This window comes from Bactrocera oleae, chromosome 2 (assembly GCF_042242935.1).
Source record: "Bactrocera oleae isolate idBacOlea1 chromosome 2, idBacOlea1, whole genome shotgun sequence".
Taxonomy (NCBI): Eukaryota; Metazoa; Arthropoda; class Insecta; order Diptera; family Tephritidae; genus Bactrocera; species Bactrocera oleae.
In genome coordinates this window covers 83,996,629-84,022,886 of record NC_091536.1, presented here as the reverse complement: position 1 = coordinate 84,022,886, position 26,258 = coordinate 83,996,629, and the positions used below count along the sequence as shown (strand labels likewise).

The following is a 26,258-nucleotide window of genomic DNA, read 5'->3' as shown; positions in this document are numbered from 1 at the left end:
TTATGCTATTAACTGCGCGCTCTCCTAACTTTGTCTCCATATAAACTCACAGGTGTTTAATGAGATAGAAGACTGGGCTCTGACGAAAATGGGGTAGCACTTTTTTGACGTTATACAAAAACCATTCTTTAACCACTAAAAGAAAATCCTTCGGATCGTTATTATGAATAAAGTAGTAGCCACTGACGGGCCCAAATTATTTTTTAATATTACCTAGTAGTCCATTCTTTACATCATAATTCCTGCGATGAAAACAAGGTTACCGACGCCATTTGGTCCCACTACACCCATTTTGCCTTCATTGTACCATACGCCACACGATGCATCCTCCTTTTTGCTGACAGAATTCTGTATTTAATTTTTTTATATTTTAGCACTTATCCCTCTTTTGGCCATACAAATCCAAATCCATCAGATCCAAATATATTAAATTAATTAAAGATTCTCATATTGTTGCAGCTTAAAGGTGAAATAGTTTGAAGAGAAAAGTGCTTTCAAAGTCAAAACAACTCTCTGTACAAGTTTTTTTTTGGTTCTCTTTATCTTCCAAACCACAAGATATTCAACTTAACATGCTGAAATGAAGTGATTTTATCACCTTTTCAAACTCTGTGAAAATGGGTAAAATCGGATAATAACCACGCCCACTCTCCATTTAACAGTTATGTTGAAAGCTACTAAAAGTACTATAACTCACTAAATAAATGAACCACAATCGTTAAATTTCACAACCAGCATGGTGGAGAAGGGCTTTTTAGGATATAGTGTAAAAATTGGACAAGGGATGTGGCACCGCCCACCTTTACTCAAACATTCCTATTAGACACTGCAAAAATGGGCGAAATCAGATGACAAACACGCCTAATTCCTATATAACAAATTTCTAGATTCCGTCTGATTCTTTCACTTTACAGTAAACAAATTAAACATCAATAAAGTTATCAGAAAGCTTGCATAAAGAATGCACTCAAGGTTTTTCATCTTACGTCCAAAAATTGTCGAAATCGCACAATAATTTGTGCCAAAAATGGGTAAAAGCAGGTCAACATTTCCCTTAGCCCCCATATACATAAATATTTTCGAACCTTCGGTTCACTTTATACCGCATCTATCGGTCAATATGCAAGAAATCTTAATGAAATTCAGAAAGAGTATTTATTTTAATAATAGTGTATCCTCTTTTCTTAAATGAATAAGCGCTACTTTCCTTAGTTTGATATAAAGCTTTTCCAAAACCTGGTCATCCTCCGCCATTGCAAGAGTATGAAATGTTCGGTTACACCCGAACTTAGCCTTCCCTACATATGTATGTATTTAAGTAAATGTATACAAACATGCGCATATGTGTACTCATTAGCATACTACTCACATACATACTCAATACATACATACATACATCTCTACTCAAACGAGCGCTATTAAGGTTTGTTTATGAATTGCACGTATTAATTTTTTTTGGTGCTTTTTTACGATTTATTCTTTTATTTACATATTTTATAAGCGTTTTGAGATAGAGAAAACTCTTTAATCTTTATTCATCAGCATTTAAAATTTATGGCATGACAAATTTTTGAATACAAATTAACACGACAATCCATATTTAGGATAATGAGTAAGACCATAAGTACTCACGTACTTAGTTGATGAATGTGACTTTCTATGCATAAACAGTAACTAGTGACTTCCGTATTTAAAATCTTACACAAAAGTTAATTATATACTTATACTTACACATCGCACACTAAATACAAAAGAATCATAAATTAAAAATTTTCAAAATATTTTTTTTTTCCATATATACCTGCCCAAGAAATTTCATTGTCAAAACTAATTTACTTAACTGGAAAAGCAGTAATATTTTAATAAAACACTTTTTAAAGTAGTTATTTTACATTATAGACGACGATTTGACTGTAAATTTCAATAGATTTTACAGGAACTGTTTTTTTTTTGCTTCTCATGAACATTTGCCATATTTCGAGTTGTGATTCTTTTTATTTAGTGTGCGATACGTATTAGTGAGAGGATATATAAGAGTACATATTAGTAAGATCCAACCACGCGTTGCTGTGGCTAAGGTATACATACTTACAAGTACATATTATTCTACTATTCAATACTTCACTTCAATACTACTCTTCACGAATCCATAATGTCAAAAAATTTTTTTTTTGGTTTTTCTCATGATATTTCTGTTTACATTTTAATGGTTGTATTCAGTTATCTTTAAAAAAAAAACGCATTTTCATTGGTTAAAAACTTTGGAAAATTTATTTTTGAATCATAAAATGAAAACGATACCAAGCAAATCGGCTTATTTTGTATGTATCCAATTACTTTTGACAAATTGTTCTTTTTGGGCTATCGACACAATCTTATATAATTGAATCATGGATTGTAGTTAGGTTAAATTTTGAAATGATTCAGACAGATATTGTATTTGTCAATCGAAAGAACAACAAATATTCCATTTGACATTTTAGTTTTTGGAATCTTGAGCACATGCTGCTGTTTAAAAATACATATGGCTCATATGTATGTACATATTTATATTTGTTTATTTATCTATGAACTGACTTAATGTTATCATAATTAATATATAAAGTATCATATATTTTAAGTTGGATCAAACTGGACGCAGTGTGCTAAGTTTCACTAAAATCGGTTCAGTAGTTTAGGAGTTAACTCCAAAAAAAACGACTTACGAAATTTTTATATAAATATCTATGTATGTATATAGATATACATACATGAATATATTATATTTACATATGTATGTACACTTGCTTTTTTTCGGACTTTTTATACCCTAAACAGTTTGTAACAACCAGAAGGAAACGTCGGAGACCCTAGAAAATATATACATAAATAATCAGCATGACGAGCTGAGTTCAGATCGTATAACTACGCCATATAGCTGTCATACAAACTTTACTATCGGAATGAAGTTCTTGTAAGGAGTCTTTGTACTTGTGAAAGGTATTATAGCTTCGGTACAACCGAAGTTAACGTTTTTTCTTGTTTTTTAATGTTTTAAGTAAGCACAAGTAATTTATGTTTCATTATCTAATATTAATTGTAGTCTTTAATTTATTTCGTTTAGTGAATAAAACACTAAATATAATAGCTTTCCTTTGCTTATAGAGATTAGATTTTATTGTTTTTAAATTAACCACGCGACTACACTTTGTATTTCAAAAAAAACAAAATTTAACATTAATTTTAATTATAAAGTTAAAGTTAAATTAAATTAAAAAAAAAAAATTATAAATTTTTCATCGCGTGTAAATCTGCTACATTTCGAACTCATTTTGTAAGCACTAATTTTTAAATGATTTAGTGTACAACAGAATGTGTTGTTTATAATTTGACAAATTTTCAAAAGTAACATGTCACTTCTGCGTAACACTTGAAAATTTTGAATGGTAAGCTGTGCCTGGTCGCATGTGTATACTACAAGTATATACGATATTAACAAATTCGGAGAGTACTTGCTAATAGATAATAAATTTAAAAGGTCTCACTTAGCTGAACAAACACATAAGTAGATAAGTATGCATATAATTATAATACTGACTAATTTTCATCCCAACTTTTTTTATAAAGAGCCAAATGAGTTGATTTCAAATTTGGTTATTCGCTTATCACTTTTGTATAAAAACTGTATGTATACCTGTATGTATACCTGTATATATACCACCTTCTATTGGCATATCTAACTACACTTTATATTAGAGATGAATATAATATAAACAATCTGACTACCTTGTAGAAAGTACTTTAGGACCAATTATTTATATCAAAACCATCGGCAGAAACTTCTTGACAACACTGCTGACACCCTGCATTCATCAAACGCAAGATTTCTGATAATATGACATGGGCTTATGAACATGACAGCGGAACTGTCCAACAATCTAGCGAACGGCGTTTCAAAAATGTGTCGAAATCGAAAAAACTATAACAAAACATGTTTAGCTAACTGTAAATACTAACTGTGTAAGCTAAATTGAGCATATTTACACACCAAACACAGCGAGTACATTAAAAAATCTCGATAATCTTTTGAATTTAAAAAAAAACATCACGCCAACCGCAGAAATCGAAATACTTGTACAATATTGGCGAAGTCAATAAGGATTAAAATGTATTCAAGTAACATTCTTACTTTAAAGTGCCTGTTAATTTTTTTAATTTAATGAAAAATTTTAAATTTACATACGAATACGTTGATATATTTTTAAGTTCGCCATTGATCCATTTAGTTGTGGAACTTTCTGAAAAAGAGCAATTATCTTTCCGCACTTGTCCCGTTTTGAAGGCAAACATAAAAACACCATTAAACGCTTACGTGCTAGTCAAAAAGTAAACAAAACCTAAGGTATAAATAAACGTCCAGTGGAATCAGCAAAAATCGCGTTAATTTCCCCAATTGAGGCAATTAATCCATGCAAATAAACAGACGTTTAACAGAGTTTAGCCCTCGCACGTCTGAATCTGAATCACTGCACAATTAGACAATTGCGATAAATATGTTTACATGCAAGCATTATAACTAGTGCATAGTACATACATATGTACATATGTGTATAATGTGAACTAATATGAATTTATTTACTGTGACCACCGCCGCATGCATACGCACATATACACATACACATACCTATATGCAAATGCATATGCTTTACATCAGGGCCGAAATAAAGTGCTGTAATTATACATATGTATGTAGACAGAAAAAGCGACAATTATTGCATGACGTATTGTAAATAATACTCGTACTCGTACTCATATGCTTATGTGCAGGTAAGTACATATATGTGCATATTTACGCATAAGCACACGAGTATGTGTTTATCGATTGCGTCCGAAAGCTTGCAAACATGGTTACATTTGACGTACATAGTTCAATGGAGGTTTTACGGACCGCAATGGGATGACAGAGAGAGTGCGAGAAGTGACACAATCATAATTCCGTTAAACTTTAAAAATTATATGATATTTCACATAAGAAATATGTTCGTATAATTGTGGTCATACATTAGGAAGGGTCAAAAGCATGAAATAACAAAGCATTATTTTATAAATAAGAATTTAGTTAAGAAAAGTTATATAAAGAATAAAAACATTAACTGCGGTTGCAACCAAGCTAGAATACCATTCACAAATAAAAAAGTTTCCATATTATAAGAATTTTGATCAAATGGCAGCTATATGCTATAGTGGTCCGTTATTGGCGGTTCCAACTGCAGCAGCTTCTTGAGGAGAACTCCTCGTGCGCAAAATTTCATATCGATATCATAGTGGAGATCTGGCTAAATCAGCTCAGCTCGTCAGGATGATCATTTATATATACCGGCGCTTCCTTCTTAATGGAAGAAAACTCGTGGCAAACTTAATATACCTTGTTTAGAGTATATAAAGTCATATTTTGCCAGAAAGTCGCATTAGACCGTTAGCAGCGCTCTATGAATTTCCGATTAATCATTTCAACAAATTTTAAATTGAAATTCTAGACTTTAAGCTCGTTTCTGCCAAATTATCTCTACGGTGTCTTAATGGCTTGTACTAATAATGTCAAGCAGTACTCTGATAAACAGAGATGATTTCCTCAAAAGCATGGGTTAATATAAGAGTATGTGGCTTCCTATAAAATAAAATGGAATGTTTGCTTTTGAAACCCAAATATCCGATTGTAAAACATTGGCATACTGAAGGAGACCATAAATAAATTAGAGACATTCTAATCATCGCTAGTTGAAAGTAGCCTGATTTTACAGATTATAAGAAAAGATAAGGAGGGATAGAGAGAGAAATAAACGTATTACAGCATTTGATGTACTTTAATAATCGGTCATTTATTATGAAATGATTTGGATTCCCTTGATCCCGTAGCCGATCTCCAAGAGGACCTCGGAAAAAAGATGTCTAGCGGTGAGGAAGATTTGTTTTGCTTAAAACTTTGTCAAATCCAAAAACCAAAGAATAATTATTATTACTTTAGATGAAAACAGTTAATGATCGAAGCTTTGGCGGCTTTCCAAAACAAAAAGTTGACTCTTGTAAAAACATTTACACTTCAGGAGTAGGCTTAAAAATCAAAATGACTATCAAACATCTTATCCCTTCGATCATTACTGGAGAAATTTTACTCACCAACTCTTAAAACAGCGTTCCGTAAAAAACTCTTTGAAAGCGTAAAAAATTCTTACAATGATTTGTAATACTTCCGTGAACGGTTTGCTGGCCCCAACTAATGTGAATGTAATAAAAATATGCTTTATTACTAATACTTATGCTTTATGAGTTATGCCATGATTAAATTACGCATGGTAAGAAATCTTCAAGACGCGTGAAATAAGATAAAAACAACAAACGCGTACTGCAATGACACAGTGTTCCACTTAAGAAACGCATAGGATTACTCATAAATTCCCATACATGCATGCAATAGTGCAAGCAATTATAATATATGTAAGTGAACAAGTATGCATGTAAGTCCATAAGTAAGCTCTTAAAAGCATGTAAATGCGTAAAGAAAGTGCATTTTGCCTTGATAACGTAAAGGGGCGGCGAATACACAAACGCCTATTGATGAAATTAAATTACTTAAATGCTGCGCGTTGACAAGTGTTTGTAAACTGATGGCAAATAAACCAACGCACAATTATAGAGAGACCGGCAGATAGCTTAATGCGTCAAGGCGGCCGAAGCGCGTAACCGCATTACCGAATTACCGAGTTACCGACTCACCGCTATCCGACGGCAAACGCATCCTAAACAAATCGCGCAATGACATACCGAGGCGAATAGCCAGACAACAGGTTCAGGGAGGAGTGGAGTCAGTGGGTAAAGGTGGTCAATAGCTCCACCATGCCGGAGAGCTGAACTATGTAGGTGCTCGTAATGGCCGAGTGACAGTGGCGAGCGAATTAAGTTGAACAAATGGAAGCGTCATTTCACGTGCTTGAGTCGCAGCCGGCTGGCCGATCGAACCGCGCCACACTCATTGCAAATCGATGAATGCGAAAGCAGACACAAAATAAATAATTGAGTTTAGTTATGAATTAAAAGCACAGCGCGACTGCGACGGTTGGAAGCGGGCAAAAGCGAGTGGTGTGGTAAGGTAATACACGTAATGAGCGCGATGAGCGTCAGCGCGTCACTGTACTTATCTACATACCAGTACATTGGTGCGGTTGAAGTTGTGGCGGAGAGAAGCGCTTCACAACAGCTGGGGCGCGTGGAAGCCGCAGGCTGCGCGGATACCGCTATCGAGGCGGCAAAACAGTCAGTCTACAGACACCCGTCCGCACACGACGACGACAATCGTCGAAGCCACGCGACATTACCAAGTTTTACGTCAGCGCCATCCCGGAATTCATACATGTTACCGATTTGGAGGTTTCACCTTTTCCTGCGCGCGAAAAAACTTATAAACCGCCAATGAAAGTGCAAAAACAAAGGCAAAAGCGAAACAAAAACAAAAAGTAATGCTGTACAAGCAAAAGAAAGCCAATAAGTAGCAATAAACGTGAAAAGTGAAAAGTAATAATATAACTGTTCAGACTTGTAGCATACATAACTCGCCCCAGACGCGTACAACCCGCTGTGACGTACCAAAACACCAAGTACCCATTAGTGTTAACTTCTGACCCCAACTACAAAGTCAGCACCTATAATATTTATTACTCTTTTGGCTCAATCCGTCTGGCTGCTGCATTCGCTTGTTTTGTGTTATTTAAATAAAGCGTGATAGAGATAGAATAATTGTGAAACTTGCTTATTGCCGACACACTAGGCTACCACTGCAGTTGCAACGCAAATTGCTGTGGCAAAGTGTGTTGGCCATCTCTGCACCAAAGATCACTTCACACGACTCGTTGACGTAAGCCAGTATGTCATTCTGCATCATCTTGTCCATTCGCTATAACAACTCTCTGAACGCGTTTGACGACCAACGGCTTTAACAGCATTAACGCCAACCTACATAGCATCCTGCCGTCGTGTGTCATGGCAGTCACCATTATCGGTTGCAACATCATCGAATCATTGTTGCTATTGCTGTTATGTGGCCTGTGTTGCTGGCAGTTGGAGTCACAGCTACGTGAATCCTCGTTTATGGTTGCGGCGTTCATCAACGTCCGTCAAACGCGCGACATCATCATTACAGATGCGGTACGACTAGTGAAATAGAAATGAGAAAAAATTAAACGAAAACCACTGACCGCAATTAAATTTAAATAAGCTGTGACCAATCACTCCACTAAGTTAACAAGGCTTAAAACACACACACTATTAATTGCGGTCAGCTTAATATATTTGTGATAGTTGTTTAATCTACTATTTTAAAAAACAACTCAATATATTTATTTTATTTAATATGGTATGGTTTATAAGTTTTGACATCCTTTTTTACGCTTTGGCGGCTGCTGTTGTTATTGTAGCGGCAAAAAATTTTCCAAATAATTTCCGGGAATGCCGCCGGGTTGATAGTCCTTGGTCAGAAAAAATTACGTTACGTTTATGTAGACCCGACTGTCGTAGGAAATCCACACACTACAACTTCGTAGGACCAATGTTCTTTCACAACTTCCGAACAAGAAGAAAATAATTTTTCACTTATATTGATCCGCTCTCAACAGGAAATGACAACCTTCGAGTGTGTTGCCACGACGAAAAAAGCATTCGACAAAATTGTAATAGCCATTCCGAATCTCCTAACAATTTTATTGCTAGTATGACTTCAAATCCCAATCACGAATTGGAGAACAAATCATGAGATTATAAAATAATAACTTTTTAATGGTCTTAGAATACAATACAGCCATACCTACTGCTTGTAAATACGGCAAAAAGAGTTTCCCAATTAATTCGAGAGTCTGTTACCCAGCTTTCACTGTCATAAGACCTTAGTTTCCAGAACTACATCTTCAAAGCATTTATAGCGTAATATACCACAACCTTCGGCAAAAAAAATGCCATAGAGATTTTATTGGTAGTGGAAAGGATTTCCTTTAGTCCTATTTGTATTTTCTATAAGTTTTTATCGCAATCAGCGGTCAAGGTCAAGCGCAAATTACCTACTAAAACATTGTATTTAACGTTTTATGTTCCAGGTTATAGGTTATAGGTGAGGGTTTTTTAGGGTACTAAGAAATTTTTATTAAAACGAAATATGTATATCTTAAAGACTTCTTTGGTACATCTCAAATACAGCATATAATAGATATCAACATTATCATCATCATTTCCGATCTCTCCCACTGGACTGTAGAGTTTAGTGTCAATAGTGCATTTTTATTTGGTGTTGAGTGGTATTAGTGCGGTCTCTCTTTCGACTTCCTTGAGGGTTTCAATCCAGAGCTTGCCGGCAAACTTCGCTAGCATCATTTCGTAGGGTGTGACTTATCCATGTTCATTTTGTCAACTTGATGTAGTGACCATAGGTTCCAAGTTGCATTTTTTATATAGGTCCTCTTTGCTGACTTTAGGCCACCACATCTAAAGGATACGTCGTAGGAATCTGCTAACATAATAATAATACATATAGGATTCTTATAGAAGTTTTCTTTTCACTGGTCTACATCTGCATTAATTATATGCTCGTATGTATGCATTACAAAATAGCATATCGTCCCCCAGATATGTGATAAATTGCACAAGTCAATATTTCAAAGTTTGGACATATTTATTGTGACTATTAAATCAGTTTAGTAGAGGACACAACTTAAAAGTGACAAGGGCAAATCACATCGCAGGAGTGTCGGTCGCACAGAGTGCTGAGTGCTTGCTGCATGTGTGTATGAGTTTATATGCGTATGTGACGAGTGCGCGTGCGCATTCGTAGAATGCATAATTTGAATTATTTCACACTTGCATACTATATGCTCACATACACATGTAAGCACGAAAACTAGCAAGCGTGTGTGTCTCTATGTACTCGTATAACATAAATGATTTTTATTGTTTTTCGTGTTGCCATTGGCAAAATACCCATGGCTTGTGGACACTTTATGACAATCTTTGCAATCGCAAGTTTAACGTCATTCATCCATTTTGTTGTTGTTGTTGTTGTACTATATACCTATGTCGGTGTTTCTACGCAAATGTGAACGACGGTGTGCGACGCTGAGTGCTCGACGCACGTGCCGGTATTTGCATTTGCCAAAAGTAGGCAAATTAAATAAAAAAATAGACACGTATTTCGGAAATCATACCCATCACCGCACTAAAAATAAGGTCATGAGCTATATATTGTAATTTTTCAATAAAAATTTATGATTTTGAAACCAAAATTAGAAATTATATTTTGGAAATGCAAATTTCTATCTTAAGCAAATTGATATGCTGCCACCACTACTTTTTAGAATCTATGCATCCTGTTTTGAAGGCAGTACCATAAAATTACCTATTTGTAAACTTTTGTAGAACAAATATGAAACTGAAACTATCATATACGTGGTATGTAGTGTTTGTTTAACCAGTTCTCGGCCAAATCTTATGCTGTTCTTCCATCCAATAAATCGACATCCTTTGAAGAAGCATTGATGGTATACATATATGTATGTATTTAGTGCTAAATGCAATTATTACAACAATAAAAACAATAAAATGGCAATGACGGCCGATTACGGCTGTCAAGAGCGCATAAATTTGTGTTCGCATGCGCTTAGGCGACACGAATTAGCTTCGCAATCCAGCTTAACCGTCAATTGAGCCATGCAGACAGATACTCGTAAATCGTAGATGGTAGACGGTATGTGATTTGCGTAAGTCACCTTTATGTCAACGGAGTGTCACCATGACGCCGATAGCGTCTATTATTGCCATTCTACCTACTTGAGTCACTCAATCACAGCACTTACTATTTCGCAGACCGCCACTGAAAAATAGCACAAAGAACACAAGTAGACATCATAATAAAATAATTGTATTTTATTACTTTCTTCCTTCCATGAATACACACACACTTGCAGGTGCAACGCATTCGTCGCGACGGTTATCCGGTGGAAAAGCATCACGTGCTAACCAAGGACGGCTATGCGTTGACATTACATCGCATACCGCAATATAATACGTCGACGACAGCAGGCTCAAGTGCTTGCGGCATATATTCGCGACGTCCGGTCGTTTTCTTGTTAGCCGGAATTTACGCCTCCTCGGACGCTTGGCTACTGAATGGCCGCGAAAACTCATTACCATATCTGCTGTGGCGTCAAGGCTACGACATTTGGTTGGGCAACAATCGCGGCAACATCTACACGCGTCGCAACGTGTGGTACAATGCCACGGAGCGTGAGTTCTGGAACTTCAGCTGGCATGAGATGAGCATTTACGATATGCCAGCTATGGTGGACTACATCATGCAGTGCACGGGCGAGGCGAAAATGCATTTTGTGGGCATCTCACAGGGAGGCACTGTCTTTCTGGTGCTTAACTCAATGCTGCCGCAATACAATGGCGTCTTCAAAACTGCACATCTGTTGGCGCCGGTGGCGTATGTGAGCAACACTAAAGGTGGGCTAGCCAAGATTTTCGGTCCCATATTGGGTACACGCAACTATGTGGCTAAAGTGCTGGAAGGTATGGAAATGGTGTCCACAAACAAGTTTGTGAAAAAGTTCCTCTCGTCTCTTTGTTTTGAGAACGAACGACCGATGGTTTGTGTCAGCCGCCTTTGGCCAGCTGTGGGATATGACACGCAACATCTGAACAAGGTAGTACTTACAATAATATTATATTATATATATACTTAGTTTTTATAATTTATTATGTCTATTTATAGACTTTGCTACCGGATATAATGGCCAACTTTCCAGTGGGTGGCTCCTTTAAGCAAATTATGCACTACTTTCAGGGCTACGTTTCGACGAAATTCCGCCAATATGACTATGGTCCGGAGAAGAATTGGTTGATGTACAATCAACTAGAACCCCCCGACTATAAGTTGGAGCTAATCACAGCGCCAGTAACAATTTTCTACGCCGAGAACGATTACATCGTGTCCGTAGAAGATATTTGGCGACTGCTGATGCGTTTGCGCAACCTACAGGCCGTCTACAAGATTCCACGTCGACGTTGGAATCATTTCGATTTCATATGTGGCCTGGGCGTGCGTGAGTTCATTTTCGATAAAATCATCAGGGCAGCAAACTATTACGAATATACATATAGTTGACGATAATAATTCAATTATATTTATAAAATTATTTTAATTTTTAAAATTTTAATTGTGATTTATAGGAGAAAGTAGGATTTTTAAGAGAAAATTTATTATTTAATCCATACTTGTTAAGATAAAGGTTGCCATAACTAAGTGACGTATATTTTTAAGAATAAATGTTGTCTGGGTATTATGGCATTTTTCGTATTATTGAAAATTTAAGAATAAACTATTTAATATATTAAAAGTTTGTCTAATTTGGTATTTAGCTCTGATATAAAGTAATTAAGTTTCCAAAAGTGTGAACTGAGTTTAAAAACCAAAACATTTTCCCAAAAAATTCATTCATGATCTTAACTATAAACGAAGCTTATTCTAATATGCATCAATATCAGTCCTTCTGATACCATTTAATCGGCATTTAGGTTTGATTTAATGTTTTTTCTCAAGAGTAGTTCAACTGCATGGACAATTTATATCATAACCTTTTTTACTTATATAACAATTTTCAAAGTTTGAGAACGACGAGAAAATAAAACGAAATTTTTTGCGTAGAGCTGCATGCAATAGAAATGCAACTTCCGTCTTACAAATAATGATTTTATTTTCATCGGCCAATCAAACGGTTCGCTATTCTCTCGATGTTTATAACTCCAATATTTATTACCTCCTTAACGTTAATAGTCCAGAGATATGCCCATTAATTCGATGTAATTAATTTCATGGGACGAAGTTCGACGGCGCCCATGTGAGGCAATAAGCGATCAATATAAATTGTAATCACGGAAGTTAATCTGTAACGGGGGACTCACACATATATTTCAAACGGTTAATCTAGTGATGACGTCTGATTATAATATGACATATTCACTTTCAACAATAAGCACATCGTCTAAAATATCCGCAGTATATGTGTTTATGTTTGTTTACGGTAATTGTATGAGTGGTTTTTGGATTGTACAAATTAAATCCAATATAACAATACCAAACTAGCGTTAAATTATACAAGAAGATATTTCATGTCAGAGAAAAAATGCAAACACATTAGGTTTGATTTCAGCTGAGAGTGGAACTAACAACCTTTCTGTTGGGTTGTCAACCACCCAGTCCTGTCACATACGTTCGTTGCTAAGCAATTCTGAATAATATATATCTTCGGCCGTTCAGAAGCGATCTGACGAACACTTTCGACCAACACTGTAAAAAGCACTTGATTTGTACACTCATGTTAATTGATACACGTTTATGACAGAGATAAAAGTGCTTACGCCGGGAGCAATTAGTAAATATTTACTGCTTCTTGGAAAATCTTTCTTAGATTACTTTATTTATTTTTGAATGATTTTTTTGCTGTATAGAGTTTTGTTTTTAATTTTCCTAAATAGCTCTATCTATTTCATTTTGTTTGCAGCTCCCGTCTCCGTTTGTACAACAACTTCAAACTGGAGATATGCGCTGGCAAACGCCCAATGTCCTGCCTGTTCAGCCATGTGTGGGACATCTCATATGTACATAGATACATTCTCATGGTGGTAATTAGGTGGTTCCTACTGTTTAAAGACCTTCATATTGTTCTGTTCGCCGTGATCGTATTGTGGGAAGAAATTCGAGTGGTAAAGTTGAATATAGTGGCCTGATAGGTGATTATGCCGTTATACGTGAAAAAATCTGGGAAGATGCGATATTTTTATGCAAAATTGTGAGATTACGAGAATGATGTAGGATTCGTCGGTATCAGCCATATATGAGATATGTGTATAAACATTTGATCACCTCAAGGCGAATGTCATTGCCACTGGGCTTAGATACATATGTTTTGGATAAGTGTATGTGTGGTGTTGGCCCTAAAAGAATAACGCGCTCCTCACTTTCACATTGTACTTAGGACGAAAATACGTGACACGCACAAGGTAAGATGTGCCGCCTTGAGAATGGATGACATAATGTAATTGCTCTTCGCCCGTCTTCGTGAGTGTATAATTAATTGTATCGGGCAAATCAATAGCGCTAATCTCATGGCAACTGAAATGCCAGAAGTCTGTGCGATTCAAGTTCATTTCCGTATTAATACGTGAGTATGTGTTGCCAGGTGCAACCCCACCCAACCAAACATTGAAACCAGCCTCGACTAAGAAGTTAGCGATCGCATTATCCGGACCATTGAGCAGAAAACAGTCGGATCAGCTCACGACACCATGTTGCAAATACACAACAGGACGTCGTAGATTTGAATAGTTCAATTTGTACGACTAAGGTATGCGAAAGACGTTGAACAATTAATCGCCAAAACATATAAAACTCTCCATAAACTAAAATAAATATTCCTGTTATGACCTTACCGTTGTTTTCAGTTGTTTTAATGGTACTTATTTGCAGGGAGGGGTCCAAATTCAAGATATACATTGACACCAGTGTGATGATGACTTGCACTAAGCCTATAAAGCCACATTAAATGTCAAAATCTGCTGCTTGTTTAAAAGTGAAAACCCCAGGCGCTCCTGAAGGAAGAATTCCCTCTGTATAAAATTAAATACGGGTAATCATATATTTTGTAAGTAAAAGTACGAAATATCTACCATGAATGACTACTCGGCAAAGTATCATAAGTGCGCGACTGCCATTCGACATATTTGTACGGTGAATTGTTCCTATTCCGTTTATCTCAAACTAAACGGCTTTGTAAGAAAGTAAAGATTCGGTTTGAAAGAATTTGTATCCTTTTAAGAAATGTTACATTTCATCCGAATTGAAACAGCCCACAGATACTTTATAAAACTCCCTCAAATATTTTCTTTTATCAATAACAAACGGCGTAAAGCCCATTAATGATATCTGAGGATCTCTGCCTACAAAATGTAAGACGACTTATGAATTTTGTAAGACACTTTCAACGAAGGTTGTTTTGGGTGCAGTTCGACATATATCTGATCTAAATTTTCATATGTAGTAAAACATCTCATGTTAGAGCATAAAATTAGCCAAAGTTCTAATTTCCCGACCTTCAATAGAAACAGTACAAACATTTCAACCTGTCTGGACTAGGGTTAAACTCTATAACTGAAAGTGTGGTCTACCATCTTAAATATATTGTATATTGTTCATAGAAGTTTTTATTGATTATTTTAATATTGATCCTCATAATCTTTACAATACTGTATTACAGGTTTGTTGATTTCCTCCTTAACCTGCTTGGCGAAAATGAAATCCAGATGTCCCCATGTTGGATTGGGAACTTCATAGAACAGACGTAAATTAGGTAGGTAACCCGGTAAACGTTTCATATCTTTCGAATTAGCCGAACCGTCATTTAAACCGTAGTAGAGAAATGTATTGGCAGTAATCTTTTCTAGCGGATACTCTGGCGGTTCTTCCTGTTTATATTCTTTTTTATTCTTCTTCGAACCAAAATCATATTGACGAAACTTGTTCGACACTTTAAGTTGTATGTAGTGTATTCCTTGATTAGTCGAAATGCCAGCAGGATGTGTTTCGGCCAGTTGAGGTAGTAACGTCTACAAATCAAAACAAATGTATTTCTTTCACTTTGAGTATTCGCTATATTATACTGACCGCATTTAGGTTCGACTGCTCGTCACCAGCCCACATTAGAAATAGTGTTTTACAATATTTCGGATATGCTGGTTCGCCGCCACAAGCCGTATCCAGCAGGCGTTGGACATGCGGATTGTACGGTACAAACGGTTGATCGCTGAGCAGATTAGTGCCCATACCAGGTGAGCCTACATAAGGTGCAAGTGCCGAAACAATGCTGTCGGTTACATTACCCATAAATACAGCGGGGGCCAAACCATGTCCGGTTTTTATTTTAACATTATATTCCGGGCGAGAAGAAAGCATCACAAAGTAAACTGTGCCACCCTGTGAATGTCCAACATAATGCAATGCACTTTCACCTGTCTGCTCGAGCACATAGTCAATCGATTCGGGCATGTCAATGGTGCCGATCTCATGCCAACTGAATTTCCAAAACTTCGGACTTACAGGCGATAAAGTGGAATGGTTACGTGAGTAAATATTGCCACGCGCATTGCCCAACCAAACATCAAAACCAGCATCGGCGAAATTATATGCAATCGCATTCTCCGGACCATTAAGTAAAAAACCATCGGAACAACTGAACAGACCATGTTGTATGAAGACTACAGGCCTACGGTCATGCTGATTGCCCAAACGTGGCGAGTACGGAATGCGAAAGAGATTGAGAATATAACCATCTGTCGTCTCCACAAAATGTGACTCAGCGGGGTAACCATGCTGGCGTATACGTTCGTCCTAAAAATTAGTTGAAGCTTTAACTTGAGTGTACAAAATATAGTATTATTCAACTTACGGAAGTTTTTAAAGGTTTAAGTAGTATGTCAATGTGGGGTTCAATGTGATTCAGATCGAAAGCGCTGTTAAGCACGATCAGCACACTTAAAGCAATCGTTGAACGAAGCATAGTTTGCAAAAAAATTTGTGCAAACTGAAGAGATTGGTTCAATAATGACGGGTTATAAAGGCTGGCAGTTAATGCCTAAAGAATATCTAATCAGAGAGATTAAGCCTAATGCAGTGGAGGACGCAGATAAGCTTAATATGGTTAATCGTCATAACCCAAATAAAAAAAAGAGTCTCTTATACCCCCCATATTGAATTCCATTATTTATAGTTTGTTTTGTATATTTCGGGAAAATGTTATCAAAACGTTGTATTGTAAATCAAAAATATTTTGTATGCACTGCGCATATTGTTTTTGTTGATACGAGCATGCAAGCATTTCAATTTTATTCTTGAAAAGGTTAACGACTTAAGGTAATGCAACTAAAACACGAAACGCATAAAATCAAATAGGAACACAACAACAAGAAGCTTCTCTCTCTATATATCCTTAATTGCCTATAGCTTAAGTGATCTCATTGCGATCCTTTAAATTCCGAAAAATTTTCTGTTATTTACACTTGTCAGCAAAATTACACATTATGACTAATGAAAGACTGGTGACAAATGACGTTTGTTAAACTAACGTCGTTGAATCTAAATAATTTTTTAAACTACTAATTCTCCCGCAAGCCAACTTTCGACTAAATCACCGGTTTGTTACCCAAAAACGCTACTAGTGATATCTGTTAAAGTTTCTATGAGTTTCTTAAGGCCAATCGTTCATCTCTTTCGCACACATAGCTCCACTATGTGTATGCGTTAGTTTATACGCTAAATCTTTCGATGTACCAGAGTATCGGTAGTCGTGATTTTCTGGGCTGTAATCTAAGGCATTATATAGCGAACAGGACTAAATGGAACATCCAAAACACACATGATAGCTGACAGTTTTTAGAACATTTAGGCCATCGACCCAGGTAACATATTTTCTAAACTTGAGTGGGGTATGATGATCGATTGCGATAAGATATTTATTTCTACATTTATTTCCTTTAGTGATTTACTTTATTTATATTGAAACTTGATAAGAAGTATTTATTACACCACATTGACAAAGTCCGGAAATTATTGTAAATGAAAAGTTAAAGGTATTCCAAAAAGTAAATTTATTCTAGCGAACTCAGTTATTGATTCGTTGCGCTTGAAAACGATTAACTTAATAATAGCATTGGAAGGTTCCCATGCCAGTCGAGTCTATGTAACCGAAACGGACCCGGATTTTTATTAGGACTGTCAACTCGGCAACATTCCTTCAAATTACTTTAGGGATATTTTCTACGGTTACAACAACAACAGAAGACACTCCTAAGATACACTTACATAAGTGTTTCAATCCTACAAATATCTCATCATCTATGGTTTCCACGAGATCAAATTGGTTGTAGATGTGTTTCAGCTTGTACTTTTTCATTAATTTTTCATATATTTGAGTATCTTCTGGAATCGCAATGCAGAAAATTTGCAGATGAAGCCTAAATATATAATGGATTACTTTCTTTAAGCTTAGTGAGACAGCTTTAGATGCCTTTTATAATGTACTTCTTAATGCTATCCGACAATTACCTATAAGCCACCTGCTAAATACTAAGGGTTGTCAAAAATATATTCTAGGGCCTGACATTGCCAGTCTCGAATATTGCAAAGCACGTTCATATACCTGGAATGGATACCTATTGACCATACTAAATTTTCTGAACTAAATTAACCAAAATTCCATCTTCAACTTGCTTATGTTTTATTTGTATCATTACATTCTCTCATAAGTCTTAGCGACGCGAACAACACGGTCGTTGATAACCTCTCGCATTTTGTTTGCAACAATAAAGTCCATGTGATTCCAAGTTGGATCGGATACGCGATAATCCTCAACTAGATACGGCATATTTTTTACCAAAGTGTCGACATCGCGAGGACCGCACAGAGCATCGTTGGCGCTCGAGTATAAGTAAGTGCGAGCAGTAATTTTACTCAGATCATAGTCTGGTGGCGTATCTTGATTATAAATCTTTTGATTCTTCTTGATTCCATAATCGAATTGACGGAATTTATGTGACTTATATAGTTGGAGATAATGTATGCCCTGATTGCTGGACGAACCGCCTGGATGGGTCTCAATGAGCACTTGCATGGAAGTCTGAAATATCAAAATAAAAGATATTAAGGTATTAATTTTATAATTTTATATATTATTTATATTACCAGATTTGTGTTGCGGTAACCATCGCCGGCATACCAAAGTACGACATTCCTACATTGTGTACCCAAATTGGGTTGTTCACCGCAGAGTGTGTCTGCAATGCGATTTACCACATCGTTTTTAGGCATCAACTCGATATCCTCGAGTAGGCGGTTCCATAGCCCATCAGGTGTGCCGACCAATGAGGAGAGTTGGAAAACGGGATGTCTGCCATGCTCGAAGAATGCACATGGCGCCAATAGATGTGCCGTTTTAATCTTGGGATTGTACTGTTTTCTGGTAGACATGAGCGCCAAATACGCCGTGGTGCCCTGCGAGTGGCCAGCATAATGTACGGCTTGCTCACCGGTGAAATCACGTATATAATCAATCATAGCGGCAATATCAATGGTGCCAATTTCATGCCAACCGAATTTCCAAAATTTCGGACTATTTAAGGTTATTTGTGCATTTGCGCGCGAGTAAATATTACCGCGGGCATTGCCTAACCAAACGTCGAAACCGGCGTCGGTCAGCAGGTAGGCCAACGAATTGTCTGGACCGCTGCTCAACCAGCAATCTGAGTTGCTGAATAAACCATGTTGCAGCAGGAAAGCTGGACGTTTCGCGCGCCCATTATTCAGTTTGTGTGAGTAAGGTATGCGAAATAGTGTTAAGAGATAACCATCAGTAGTTTCTACGGTATGTGATTCTGCCGGATAGCCATGGGATCGAATGCGTTCTTCCTTTAAGATATACGTTTATGTTACATATTATGAATTAGGCGGTTGTATAATTTTTTTTTTTTTTTACTTACAGATGTGACAAATTGCTTAAGCGCCAACCGCACTTCATCGAATGTTAACGCTACTGCTATATTTGCCATAGCCAGCAGAAGCCCGGAGGCCAATATTACTTTATTAAACTTCATTCTTAAATGTTCACTACAAATTAAACAATTTTCGCTTTGGACACGTCGCTTTATAAGCACCAATGACTTGGCCATGATTTCCCGCTATGCCACCAGCGATAGCTTATCTCTCAAACTTGATTAGACAATTTGGTAATTTGGAATACTTTAATTTATGGATTTTCAATGCCTAATCCAACACAACACAATCGCAAATATATACTGCTAAGCGTTCGTTCAATTTTATTATGCTTTCAATATACAATACCTTAAAAAATCTATATTTGTTTATAGTAGATTGCATTATTTTTCAAACATAACATGAATGGAAATATAATTGTTTATAATGAAAATTTATCAAATCTACTTAAAGCATATATTATACTATGAAATGGTAACCTTTATTATGCACACTTTCCCATTCTTATGTCGAGATAAGTCTTCAGCGATAAAACTTTGGCAGCCACAATTGGATGTGTACAACTGCTTAAGATGTTCCTGCAAAGCTCGAAATCGCCCTGCAATGCCATGACCACAGCTAAATTATAACGCACAACATTCTGTGCGGCATCCAGTGACTTAACGCGCCAATCTTTTGTCTCAAAATCAAATGCATTCAGGTTTGTCACAAATGTTGGCTCAAAATGTGGTCGTGCCTCCTCCAATTTATCCAGCATCAATAATGCTTCACCAGCATACATATGCGCTAGCAGTCTAAAGAAAGAAAAATATGCTTGCATTAAATAAACAATTAAAGATATAATATATTTTTACCTATGAGCATCGGAGAGTTTTTCAGCTTTCAACAGCTCCTGTGCCATTTCGAGTGCGCTTACATAATCGCCCAGACGCAGTGAAACATAACTGTATGCCGCGTAAATTGCACAGAGCATATTATTAAGAGAGTTCTTAGAAATCGGTCGAGAAGGGTTGCAAAAATTATTATCCTTGACATTACGCCAATTTTCTTTCTCGCGCTCTGTAGGTAATTCATCATCTTCAGTCATTTCGAATGCGTTTTTATAATATGTGGTGAGGGTGAGGGCATTACGTAGCGCCAAGGCGGCAAAGTGCAGATTCGGTCCCGATTCTAGAGAGGCGTTATCCAGCCTGCATAAATATATAATTAATATATATGCATATAATTAATTAAAGAATTAAAATATTGTATTAAAGTAACACTTACGAATACACCACATTGTTTGTGGGCTTTAAGAAGACCATTTTACGACCTCCAGTATTTACCACAGATGTGATCATTGGCTTACTATCCTCCTCTAACATTTTCTGTAATTTGTTAAAATCGTAAAATTGTTTTGAGTATGTTTATATATGCACATACCATTTCATGATCCATAATGCAGGCTTCTGATATACGAAACCATAGGCGCGGATTGTTGTGATACGATTTTAACGGCACAAAAAAACAATTATATGCCTCCTTAGGACGGCGCAAGTGCAGCATAGCAATACCCAAATTGTAGAGTATTTCACAAGTTCGTGCTGTGCTCATTTGGTATAAGGAAACGTTGCGCATATTTGCTGCTATGCGCTTATCAAAATTTATAGCATCCTGAAAAAATTTCGCAGCAATTGCATAATGGCGTACACGCAAATGTATTACGCCCATATTGTTGGCAATACAAGTATTAAGCATTTCGCTGCTATAAATTGAAGGTTTGAATTAAAATTTAAATGAATAGAAGCACAAGACAAAAAAATTACCCTTCGCCAATTACACCTATCTCGTTGACCTTTTTCAGTTGTTTGGCCGCCATTTGAAAGTCCTTCATAATGTAATATTGATGGGCTTTAAGTAAAGAAAACTCCGCCGACTACAATTGGAAAGTAGAAAATGCAAATGTAATTACATAATTGATTCTACACTTACACCATCTTCTGCCACCACAATAGGTTTACGATTCATAACACATGTCTGTATAGCCAAAAATTTATAAGCGCGTTGAAAGTTTTCATGCTTGGCGGTTGCCGTGTCACAATTTGAAGCTTCTTCGCCTATTAATGTATCTCTATTCAAGTAGAGCGATGATTTGTGTTCAGGCGATTGCAGCATTTCCAGAAATGCGGCCGCTTTGCGCAATTGGTTAGTGACGAGCAGTAGACGTAGCATAAATGTACTCACAAGTGCAGCCATGTGTTCTTCTAAATCTTCAACTTCATCAACTAACGGCGTAAGTGTGTTGATTGCGGTTTCATACATATGCCGATGATAGTATATTACCGCCATGTTGAATCGCGCTATTGGACTATACGAAAGATTCGACGATATGGGACTAGATCTACTTATAGGTCCATTCTGAAAAAAATAATATATCTAAATAGTATTTTTAAAATTTAAAATTTTTTCTAATTATTTATTTTGCATATAGTAATTAATACTGAATAAATGTAATTAGTAAGTTCACGTTAGCTTAAATTTATTTCTATTAACACTATTATATACATGCATAAATTAAATATTACTTCACTGCTCATAGGTTTACGTTTCGAAAATCTAGAAAATCCAATATTTTTAATTTTAATCAATTAAGTATACCATGACATACATATTAATGTGTGCATAGAGGCAAAACATGTTTGTAAAAAAGAAATCCCTTCCAACTTTAAAATTTTATTACGCTTCAAGTTTGTTGAAATGTTTTCATTTGAATTTCACTTTGTTACGACATTCTATAACGGTAGAAATGTCACCGGAAGCGGCCATATTTTTAACTTCACTGTCAACTCATCACACTCGATCAGAGGGCAAGCGTCATTCGGTTATTTGAAAGCAAAAAAAAAGAAAAAAATAGAAAATGGATACCTTGATTTCGAATGCTGACGATTCTGAAAAATATCGCTACATATCCCACGTCGATTTTATACGGATTCTTCGTGATAAATACAAAGAAGGTACCAAGAGCACTTTTGAAAACATAAAGGCACAAGTTGAGCAAGAATGTGAGAGAAAAAAACAACAAGGTAATAATATTAGCGATCTAAAAAATAATACGCTTTCTTCATACATTAAAACGATTCTTGCAGCGGAAAAGGCCACAACTTTACTTAATCACTGCCGCCAGGCCTTACGCCAATTGGATGAACAACACGAAATGATTGAAAATACTCTTAAAGAACATACCGAATTGGGAAAAAAGCTGAATGAACAAATACGCCAACAGGCCAATAGCCTAACCAACGATGAAGAAGCAATGCGACAACTGCTTCAGGAACTAAGGCAACGCAACCAATAATTAGTTTAGTTTGCGTTATAATTTATATGAAAAAAAATTATACAGAATATAAAAGAATTTAGAATCTACTCACATTTTCATTAATGCTTTTCAATAGCGTGACATGATCCTTACATCCAGACTTATAGAATTTTGCCACGGCGCGATTGTGTTCTAACTTGTTATTGGTTCCATTACATTTTTCCAACTCCTTAAGTGTTTCTAGACACTGATCATAATTGCCACTGAAGTAAATATAAAGAGATTGTAACTGAGGCAATAAGAAAATACGGATATTTACGTGTTAAATTCATCGTAAGCCTTTTCAATTAACTTGTATTCTTGCTCCACATCCGTACTGCTTTCATATTTACAGTCCGAATCATCAGATGTAGTCGACTCCAACATTTTAAACCTTAAATAAATACAATTAATTTCATTACACTAACCGCAATCCAACAAATGGTGTCTAACAGATGATGTTTAACATATCTGTGTGAAAGGAAAACAAAGACACAGGGTTGCATTTTCAAATAGCGTAACGTGTCATAACGTAATTATTGTAGCGTAGTAATTTAACTCGGCTTTCTCCGAAAGACAATAAAAATACAAACAATAAATTTAATTTGTTTATTTACTGAAATGTTTACAAAAATTTTGCTTGAAACGCGATAATTTTAACATGGGCCATTTTAAATACGTATTCAATAATCAGTATTCAATTAATCGAGCAGCATTGAATGCGCTATAATTTAACGTAAGATCATAAGATTCCAATTTACAAATATATAACGTCAAAATGACAGTTTTCGAATTAAAATATATATTTTACATTTATATTTATAATAGTAATAAAGATATTTTGTTCGATTGATGGCTACTAACGAAAATATTCTTGTCCTTATTCCTACACTTAAATCTTCTTCGCCTTCAGCAATGCTATTTTTTTATGTTTTAAGTTTATATTAATAATAATTTGTCGGCACATTACTAAAGATAAAATAGTTGTTGAATTCAAAAATATATATATACTTGTATATCCATATAGTAGAATTTATATAACGTACATTCCATACAATAAATATTTTTATATATTGTATAAACCCGAAATTTGAAAAAATAAACCCTTCTGAGCAGTTAAATCCTTCAATGTATGTTCAATGTGTTTATATTCGCATTTTGTATATTTTTCTGTTCATTCAGATTGATTCCCTAGTACGTGTGCACTCGAGTAACAGTAACAACCACTTTTTCTTTCGCCACACATTCCCCATTGCGTTCTGAACCTTATATCGCCTCTTATGTATTGCGAATCTTTCCTGGCACATAATTCTTGTCGATTACATTCTCCTGCAAGAACATGTGTAAGCATCGCTCATTCTGCGCCAACGGATGGCCAGCAATTTTATTAATGAATGCTTCTAGGCCTTTTCGCCGCTCCTCAATGAAGTTTTCATCGAATATACCTTCGTCGCCGCGGAAAGGCATTTGGCGTTTCCATGCTTTACCGGGTAATGGCGGTACTACAATCTATTAATTAAAATATGCAAGTTAAACTTTGAATGATACGAACTATTAATAGTAATTATACCTTGCTATCGCGTTCCAATTCATTCCTCAACCATTCAAAATCACTGTAGCGTCGACGTACGCTAGATTCCTTTACTTTGAATACTGGTAAATTCGTCTGGAATATATTACAAGTAATTCATGTAAAAATATAAACAATTCACATACACATACATATTCAAAGCAGACATTGGTGATAACCATAAATCTTGCTTAATGCTACCACAAACATTATGAGTAATTTTCATTGATAAATGAAATGTATGCGTAATGACCAAGTTTTAATCTGTAAAAGTTTCAGACACAACTGATATGCTGTTTAAAAATATTAAAACCTACAAATGTTAATATGTGCAACACTAAAAACGATGCTTATGAATATTCCTTAATTGTTTGTAATCATAACTGTTTCCGTTTGAAACAAAATTATCAGCATGCACTCATTAATTTGCATAGGTCACTCACCCGCATTCGTACTTCGTAGTCCGTATAACGTTTCTTGCCTGCAGCCATGGTTGTCAGTGGATTGACCACGTCGATTTCCAAGAAATTTGCTGGTACCGCATAAGCATCATCGAGAGTTTGCTTCTTGACGTTGAGACGACGTGTAGCATCAGCAGTACCATCGGATTCCACCATCATTTTCTTATTTGCAAACTAAGTATTATTAAGTTAAATACTGGAGGGATTGTGAATATGTGTGTGTGTATGTATGCAGTTTGGAAGTATGAAATATTCCCAGGAAAGAAAACTTTTCGCACCAAATAGATTAATGTTATATATTTAATAGTATTTATCGAAATCACAGGTCTATTAGCGATATGACGAATTGGTACGGTATTCGAGAATTTTCAATAATTTTGTCTTGCACTTTTCGTTGACACCGCTGTAATCCGCCCCTTCTTTGCATTAACTACAATAGCGATGGTTGTTAAAAATTTCTGCTCGATTAATGAGATTGAGTGATTAACTTGAAGAAAAACCGAAAATTATTGACAACAGTTATCAGTAATATCGATTAATTATAATTATTTTGTTAACATAAAACGAAAATAATAGTGCTAGCAATAGTTTCACATTCTTATATTCATTTCAATTATAAAATATGTAATTTTAAAATATTTTTACTGGTAAATATAACTAGAAAAAATTTAGCAAAACAATTTCTGAAATGTCTGACTTTAAACTTTATGTAATTTGATCGAATTTAACGTATGACTTTATTTTACAATCGACACCATAAATATTTTATATATAATGCACAACTGATTTATATGATAAATTCTTTGATATTAAGTCATAGAAGAAATAAATTTAACTTCAAATTAAGATTTTTTTAATACGATATAAGCAAAAGTACTTTATACGTTCGGAATGATATTTTAAATGTTTATTTACTTCAAGTTTTATTTGTCAAATTTGTTTTGAAAAAACTTTTTCAAGTATTCGATATATACCTAAGTATTTTATGATTAAATTGGAAAAAAACATCGATATTTATGATCGAATATGGCTTACATCTCAATAGAGCGCATAGTTTATATGCGGCCTCAAATTTACCAGCACTCAATTTATTAATACCACAATTTAGAAATAACACAATGCAGAAGCTATTTGACTATTTCATTGAATAATTTTGTGAAATTGATGCACTACTTCTTCTACAGTTATTTTGATACCCGTTTAATTGTATTAACTTTTCCGTTTTGACATTTTCCATTTTCTTTGCTTCGTTGTCATTTCTTAGTGATGCCATATTCC

General features: G+C 35.5%; 5 protein-coding genes and 1 pseudogene across 9 annotated transcripts; 1 reads left to right on the top strand and 5 right to left on the bottom strand.

Moving 5' to 3' along the window:
* Positions 1 to 7,045: 7,045 nt before the first annotated feature.
* Positions 7,046 to 12,400, top strand: LOC106622619 (lipase 3). Its single transcript, XM_036361417.2, has 3 exons — positions 7,046 to 8,178; positions 10,980 to 11,720; positions 11,789 to 12,400. The coding sequence occupies exons 1-3, from the start codon at positions 8,014 to 8,016 to the stop codon at positions 12,179 to 12,181; spliced, it is 1,299 nt and encodes a 432-aa protein (XP_036217310.2). The 5' UTR covers positions 7,046 to 8,013; the 3' UTR covers positions 12,182 to 12,400.
* Positions 12,401 to 13,562: 1,162 nt separating this feature from the next.
* LOC138857217 (lipase 3-like) lies at positions 13,563 to 14,430 on the bottom strand (annotated as a pseudogene).
* An 819-nt stretch (positions 14,431 to 15,249) lies between these two features.
* Positions 15,250 to 17,223, bottom strand: LOC106622622 (lipase 3). Its single transcript, XM_014241857.3, has 3 exons — positions 16,518 to 17,223; positions 15,737 to 16,459; positions 15,250 to 15,678 (listed from the first exon to the last, which is right to left on the bottom strand). Exons 1-3 carry the CDS (start codon positions 16,626 to 16,628, stop codon positions 15,289 to 15,291), a joined length of 1,224 nt encoding a protein of 407 aa, XP_014097332.3. The 5' UTR covers positions 16,629 to 17,223; the 3' UTR covers positions 15,250 to 15,288.
* Positions 17,224 to 18,327: 1,104 nt separating this feature from the next.
* On the bottom strand, positions 18,328 to 19,806 carry LOC106622625 (lipase 3). Its single transcript, XM_014241859.3, has 3 exons — positions 19,603 to 19,806; positions 18,809 to 19,531; positions 18,328 to 18,743 (listed from the first exon to the last, which is right to left on the bottom strand). The coding sequence occupies exons 1-3, from the start codon at positions 19,789 to 19,791 to the stop codon at positions 18,357 to 18,359; spliced, it is 1,299 nt and encodes a 432-aa protein (XP_014097334.3). The 5' UTR covers positions 19,792 to 19,806; the 3' UTR covers positions 18,328 to 18,356.
* Positions 19,807 to 19,913: 107 nt separating this feature from the next.
* On the bottom strand, positions 19,914 to 23,413 carry Not10 (CCR4-NOT transcription complex subunit 10). Of its 4 annotated transcripts, none has more exons than XM_014241862.3 (8): positions 23,230 to 23,413; positions 23,023 to 23,173; positions 21,587 to 22,012; positions 21,421 to 21,530; positions 21,038 to 21,359; positions 20,882 to 20,982; positions 20,470 to 20,805; positions 19,914 to 20,409 (listed from the first exon to the last, which is right to left on the bottom strand). In XM_014241862.3, the coding sequence occupies exons 1-8, from the start codon at positions 23,334 to 23,336 to the stop codon at positions 20,100 to 20,102; spliced, it is 1,863 nt and encodes a 620-aa protein (XP_014097337.3). In that variant the 5' UTR covers positions 23,337 to 23,413; the 3' UTR covers positions 19,914 to 20,099. The 4 variants fall into 4 exon arrangements, with proteins under 4 accessions (XP_014097337.3, XP_036217311.2, XP_036217314.2 ...); XM_036361418.2 differs by having other exon boundaries at positions 21,038 to 21,356; XM_036361421.2 differs by lacking the exons at positions 23,023 to 23,173; positions 23,230 to 23,413 and adding an exon at positions 22,263 to 22,356.
* A 131-nt stretch (positions 23,414 to 23,544) lies between these two features.
* Snx3 (sorting nexin 3) lies at positions 23,545 to 26,198 on the bottom strand. Of its 2 annotated transcripts, none has more exons than XM_014241855.3 (4): positions 26,016 to 26,198; positions 24,963 to 25,467; positions 24,520 to 24,615; positions 23,545 to 24,458 (listed from the first exon to the last, which is right to left on the bottom strand). In XM_014241855.3, the coding sequence occupies exons 2-4, from the start codon at positions 25,137 to 25,139 to the stop codon at positions 24,228 to 24,230; spliced, it is 504 nt and encodes a 167-aa protein (XP_014097330.1). In that variant the 5' UTR covers positions 25,140 to 25,467; positions 26,016 to 26,198; the 3' UTR covers positions 23,545 to 24,227. The 2 variants fall into 2 exon arrangements, with proteins under 2 accessions (XP_014097330.1, XP_036217316.1); XM_036361423.2 differs by having other exon boundaries at positions 24,963 to 25,410.
* Between the last annotated feature and the right edge of the window lie 60 nt (positions 26,199 to 26,258).